At 42.6% G+C, this 6,879-nt stretch overlaps 1 protein-coding gene across 2 annotated transcripts in view; it reads right to left on the reverse strand.

The window, feature by feature from the left end:
* COG3 (component of oligomeric golgi complex 3) overlaps positions 1 to 6,355 on the reverse strand; it is a 76,706-nt gene extending 70,351 nt beyond the window's left edge. The window contains exon 1 of one of the 2 annotated variants that reach the window (XM_011940000.1): positions 6,046 to 6,355. In XM_011940000.1, coding sequence (XP_011795390.1) covers positions 6,046 to 6,219 — 174 coding nt within the window. In that variant the 5' untranslated portion in view covers positions 6,220 to 6,355. The remainder of the gene's footprint in view (positions 1 to 6,045) is intronic. The other variant, XM_011940009.1, reaches the window with a different exon arrangement.
* Positions 6,356 to 6,879: the final 524 nt, after the last annotated feature.

The following is a 6,879-nucleotide window of genomic DNA, read 5'->3' on the forward strand; positions in this document are numbered from 1 at the left end:
TAGAGATGAGCTCTTACTATGTTACCCAGGCTACTCCTGAACTCCTGAGCTCAAGAGAGCCTCCTGTCTCAGTCCTCCAAAGCGTTGGGATTACAGGCGTGAGCCACTGTGCCCAGCCAAAGAATCCTGCTGTAAGGCTGTTATACTATACACATGAAGTGGTATAATAGTTAGAGGTGGGCTGTGACTAATTAAGGTAGTACAGACGCTCCTCAACCTACAATGCGGTTGTGTCCCAAGAGACCCATCGGAAGTTGAAAATATCCTAAGTCAAAAGCTTGTGGCTCACTGGGAGCTGTGGCTCACTGCCATGCCCAGCACCACAGGTACACTTTCTACTGAGTACATGTAGCTTTCCCATAAAGCCAAAAAGTCATAAGCTGAACCATCATAAGTCAGGGACCATCTGTATATCGTAAATCCTAAGGCAACCACCAAAAAAACTGAAAATACACAGAGGACCTGGCAAACTTCAGTCCCAATATCACCTAGACCCATATCCATCTGTAATTCAATTTCTTTTGAGAAAAACGAATCTATCTGAAAGAATGTAGATCAGTGTCAAAATCCCGGTTGTGACACCAGATACTACAGTTGTGCCAAATGTTACCATTGCGGGAAACTGGGCAAAGTGTACAGATCTCTCAGTATTATTTCTTATAACTGCAAGTGCATCTACATTATTTCACCTTTTTAATAAGTAGTGTAATAATCATATTCTCCCATCAGAGTTCATGAGGCCTTACACTGCATAATTCTAATACTACCTCACAATATATAAGAAATTCCAGATAAAAAGTATAATTCCTTTTGTTCCAGAATCATTTATAATACATACAGCTGTCCTTTTAAGTGTATTTATTTGAATAGGTAATAAATCTCAAGGCACAAAAACTCAAGGGAGTCAGTGAAAAGTCTCCTTCCCTTCATACTCATTCTCCAGCCATCTAGCTTCCTCCTCAGGGGCAGGCTATCAATGTTACCAGTTTCTTAAGTATCTTTTCTAACATGGTCTATGCATATACAAAGAAAGTATACCTTTCTTAAACCCAAGTAACAGTATACACACCTGGCCTTTTTCACTTAATATGCAACATGTTAAAATGTCTCTTCAACAGAGTATAAGGAAAAGACAGAATTTACTCTTACATTGTCATGACTTGTCATTAAACTATAAAGGGTGCTTATTTTAAAAGTCCCAAGAATACAGAATGATACTTCAGTGAAAAGCAAGTCTCCCTTCTTCTCTCTCCCCTGCTCGTCCAATTCTTCTTCTTTAAGCCAATACCAGTGTTTATGTTTTGAGATGTTTTTCTAAGGAGTCTGAGGGTAAAATGAAGAACTATAAAAGGAGAAGGAACTAAAGAAATACTTTTGAATTTTTGATCAATCTTTTATGAAAATTATTCAAAATATATTAATATACTTGTTTTTAATCCAAATCATCAGAAGACTTAAAATGAAAAGTAACATTCTCCACCACCCTCATTTTTCACCAGTTTAACCATTTTTAGTATTCTTTTATGTTAACTCTACAACTCTTAAACAAAAAAAAAAAAGATTTACTGCTTTGTGTTTGAATTCATCAATTTTAGGTCCTATCTATACACTCTTACTTCACCATGTAAGATAAAGAAATTAGTACCTCTATATCTCTTCCCTGTTTACTCTCAAATTCTGTCACCTGTACTATCTCTTTTTTAGATTATCAAATTTTATAATATTTGCACCTGGTTCTGTGGTTAAGTCTTTAGAATGATTTTCAAAAGGATATTACCTGTTTCCTGCCTTCTATAAATATGTCCAACTTTCAGGTTCATTGATACCATCTTTGGTTTTGGTGTGCCACACATTTATTACCGTCATTTCAAAGGGATCTAGGGGTGTCATACACGTGTGCTCAGTCTGTTATCTTGAACCAAAAAAGTTTTATCTTCTAATTAACTTTAGAAAATAAATAATTTGAAAACTGTACTTGAGAAACTACTACAGATATTCCAGACATATTCTGTAACCTAGATGCGAGTAAATATATTCTAAATTTATAAGAGTATTCTATTTGATTACTTCAAGTGCAAATACTACTTTTCAATCATAAGAACTTGAAAAACTAGAGGCAAAAAGAGGCTCCCTGTTTCCTGGTTCTAATACAAAACTATCTTCTCTCAAACCAAGCAAGAGAAGCCATAATGCAAACAACTCAAAAAAATCATTTTTTAAAGTAGCAAAACAAGTTGCTTTTTAATAGCATATGAGGAAATGCCCCCATTAAGTAGACTAGGCAGCTGTCTTCCTTTCTCAAAACACCTGGTATAGAATGACAAGTCAAAAAGGGGTGTGGTGGTATCACACACTTTCCTGTTCTGACCTCTCATTCACTTGTAAGGAGGAGGAGACTGAATGCCTCCTGCTTACCAGCACTGTCCTGGCTTCCAGATGGAGCAGACAGATACCAGTAGAGAGAGAACACAGTTCTAGATTGCTGGTGGGCCAGTGCTGCAGAGCTACTGTACAGTTTATGCAAATGGAGACACTACCATTAAATAGTAACTACAATAACTTCTCAAGTTTTGCCTGACCAGCTGAGCAGGTCCATGAAATAACAACATACCTCTCTCTCCCAAGCTTTACTTCTTGCAGAGCTCTGGGTTGGAGAAAACCACTTTTATAATCAATCTGATCAATTAATTCCCTAAAGTTAACCTGATGTTATGTTCTCTGCTTGGAGCAAATTACTGAAGAGGTATAGGTGGAGTCTCAGAACCTTCCTCAAGGCACCTAATCTCTCCTTTTCTTACCTTTGGTCCGAATGACACCTATACCACCTCAGCATCACAGGATTCTAATCTATTCTTTTTAGATGTGAATGATTTGAAAGAAAGCACAAGAGTAATACTAGCAAGTAACTTGCCATGTGCACCTTACATACGTGATTTCACATAATTCTCACAACTCCCTATGAGATAAGTACTCACCATGAGTTAAGTCCCCATTTTATAAAGAAGAAAATTAAGGCTTAAAAAGACAAACATCACATCTAAGGTCACACAGCCTACAAGAAAACAACAGCTGTAACAGTAAATTATAGGTAAATGTTGGGGTAAATTATTTTAGCATTTTATCAAGAATTACTAAATTCAACAGAAATAGGCCCCTCACTACTAATAAGTTTGCCCTGGCTACAAAAGTCTACCTAATATTCGATTGTAAATTATTTTCTCTAATGCCAAAAAAAAGGGTATAATTCCTTTTTAAGACTAGTTCTCTTTCATAAAAGAGAAAGCTATTCTCTAAAGAAGTTAACATCTTTATGATATGTACTTAGGGTTAGTTGGCCTCTTGCTATTCTACTAGCCTGCTCAGTTCCAGTTGTTCTGGAAGTAATTTATCTCGTGACAATTGTGAAACACTACAGAAAATCCTTGAGTTACACTGATTGGACAAAATGAAAATTGTGGCACTCTCTTTTGGTGCCAATGTTAAAAGAGTAGTAACAGGGCTAAAAAAATTAATTCCAAAGTCTTCCCAACAGACAACAGTTTTCTAAACACTTTAGAAAAGGAAAATGAGGGCTGTAAAGCTGAAGAGCAATGAGAACTGCCTTCTCAAAGATTCCAGGATGTGTGCATAACCAGCTCAGCTATTGCATTCTTTTTTGGGGGGACAGAATCTTGCCTGTCACCCAGGCTAGAGTGCAGTGGTGCAATCTCGGCTTACAGCAATCTCCACCTCCCAGGTTAAAGTGATTCCCGTGCCTCAGTCTCCCCAGTACCTGGGATTACAGGCATGCACCACCACACCCAGCCAATTTTTGTATTTTTAGTAGAGATGGTGTTTTGCCATGTTGGCCAGGCTGCTCTTGAACTCCTGACCTCAAGTGATTCGCCCACCCTGGCCCTCCAAAGTGCTGAAATTACAGGCGTGGGCCACTGCATCTGGCCTCAGCTACTGCATTCTCACAGGAATCCAATACTGAGCTGCACGTACCAGAAGACCCTCACTGAACTCTTGAACTCCTTAAGCTCATCCCCTACCCATGACCTTACACTGTTCTTTCTTCCAGCTGCAACGTTATTTCTTAAGTCTTTATAAGGCTAGCTTCAGGTATTCCATCATCAGTTCTCATCTCAGATTGTCACTTCCTTGGAAAGGCCTTCCCTCTTTCTCTAAAAGGGCACACCTCATCCCTTTCTGTCACACCATCCTATTTGATTTTCCTTATATTATGGACCACCGTCTGAACATACCTTCTTTGTTCTTTTTTTCCATAATCATGATCCCCACAATTATGTCAGCTCTATGAGGCTAAGGATCTCATCTTTCCTATTTATCTTTCTATCTCTGATACCTAACTCAAGAGTAGGGACATAACATATGTTAAAGACTGCATGTGGCCAGTGGTAAATATGAAAGAATGGGGTGAAAATGAAAGATTCCATTTAGTTCACTCCAAACGTTCTCCTTCATGTTCAATGAGAATAAGAAATAATAGTTTATGACCCATGGCAATGAAAACAAATTTTTTTGGAGAACATGCATCTCCCTCATCACACCCCCACTGCTATTAAGTTCAAGCATCCTGCTGCAGGAAGGAGCCAAATCAATTATAAACAGACTGGAAAATTTACAGAGCAAACAACTTTTATTATCCAGCATATAAAAGCGTTTGATAGCCAAGCCAAAGAAATTTCCACCTGTTCCTTTGTTTATTTCAGATCCACTTCCGGTACCACATCCTAGAGGTGGAAACAGAAACCCAAGAAAGAACGCCTATTTGATGGCAGAGCATACAACACTGAATGTGAAGAGAACGTTTAAATCCAACCTCTAAGGTTGGAGGACAGAAAATGTTGAAGACTCTGAACTCAATCTGCATTTGGACACAATTCCAAATCGTATAAAAAGAATGCTTCAGGCCTGGCACGGTGGCTCAAATGCTGTAATCCCAGCATTTTGGGAGACCGAGGCGGGCAGATCACTTGAGGTCAGGAGTTCGAGGACAGCCTGGACAACAGGGCGAAACTCCATCTCTACTAAAAATACAAAAAATTAGCCGGGCGTGGTGGCAGGCACCTGTGATCAGCTACTCCGGAGGCTGAGACAGAAGAATCGCTTGAACCCGGGAGGTGGATGTTGCAGTGAGCCGAGGTCACGCTCCTGCACTCCAGCCTGGGCGACAGAGCGAGAGAAAAGAATGCTTCCAACATCAAAATTAACTATCACCACTGCTTATATAAAATAATCCTCCTAAACCTGGCCCTCAAAACTGGAAAAAGTTTGTCAAACATGTGACAATTCATGTTACTTCCTGCTATTACAACTAATTAAACTGAATCACACAAGAAGCAGTAGTGCATAATATCCTAATGGTAAGTGGATCAAACACGTTGACACTAAAACCAAAAACCAGCACTGCTTAATAATGTACTGAGCCGGCTCTCAAATAAAATTCATTTTTATTGCTTTGCAATAGGTGAAATAAATCTGATCACCCATAACCTGCACTAGACTGAGAGCTCATAGTTCAATGTGCGATAAGTGAAACTGTCACTCAGGACCAAGTTTTGGTCTCCCCAAGACCCCCATGGACAAAGCAACCTAGGTGATTCATTAAGGCGGTAAACGAGCACTCGTTGGAGACTGTCCTGCAGCACAGCACCTCGGGTTGGCTGCCTCTCCTTCTGGGATAGAGTGGGCAGCAAGATTACGCCTCGGCTGACAGGACGCCTTGTCTGGGGCAAGACGCTCGGTGCAAGGCTCAGGGTCAACCGTCCCATGCTGCTGGGGGAGGACTGGATTCCGGCGAGCACCAGCCGCAGGACGCCCCCACAGTCGTCCCCGGGCAGGATTAGAGTCGGGGTCGCAGGCAGCGTGAAGCCTGACAGCCTGGGAGGTGAGAGGCCCCTCCCACCGGATCCGCCACCATGACCAGGGAGGAGTGGAGAGAGATCCTGGGCAGAGGTTGGTGAGGCCGGGATCCTGCCGGGGCGCCCGAGGAGAATCCCAGCCCCGTCGCCCCAGCCCAGTTCCTGCCCATCACCTTACCTCGGCTGGCACCGGCAGGTTCTCTGCCGCCGCCTTCAGCTCCAACACCGAGTCCGTCTGCCTGTCGGTCAGCGGCGCCGTCGTGTCCGGTCTCCGATCCCAGAGAGCCAGCTTCTCTCTAGCGTCCCGCTCCGCCGCCGCCTCGGGCAGAAGCAGCAGCGCCGCCTCCGCCATCGCCGCCGCCCCCGCGGCCTTCAGCAGCAGCGGGGTGGAGGGGACCCAGACAGCGAGACCCAGGCCACTTCCGGGAGAACCGGAGCGTCCAGCACTGCACCGGCGGCGGGGCGGGCCGGAATGCCCTGACCCCGGAAACGGTTCGGCAGTGTGGGGGGCGGGACCGAGGCAGTACAGACGTGGCTTTAAATGGATACAACTATTTCCGGTTTAAACGTAGAAGGTGGAGACGACAGGACCCAATGGAAGCAGAAATGCCCCACCGGAAGTATCTTCCTCAACATCAATAACTTTATTGTTATGTGTTGTACAGATTATTGACGACTGAGCTAAATCACCCTGCCGGCAGGATACTTGGATTTACACCTCTCTGCGCACAGCTGGGTAGTCTGGGTGGAGTGTGTGGAGTGTATGATTTCCATGTTGGCATGTTGACAATTTCTCCCTCTTGGATCAAAACCAAAAGCATAAATAAACTTCTCCAACATCCAGTAATTCCCCTACTAGAAAACTAATTTATGGAAACACATAAAAAATTCAAAGATGTGTGTATCTCAGAAATCGTTAATGGCATCAAATAACTGAAGACAACCTGAATGTCCAACACTGAAGAACTGGATCAATAATTTGTGGTACAGACCAGGCGCGGGGGCTCAGGCC

This window comes from Colobus angolensis, unplaced genomic scaffold (genome assembly GCF_000951035.1).
Source record: "Colobus angolensis palliatus isolate OR3802 unplaced genomic scaffold, Cang.pa_1.0 Scaffold101, whole genome shotgun sequence".
Taxonomy (NCBI): Eukaryota; Metazoa; Chordata; class Mammalia; order Primates; family Cercopithecidae; genus Colobus; species Colobus angolensis.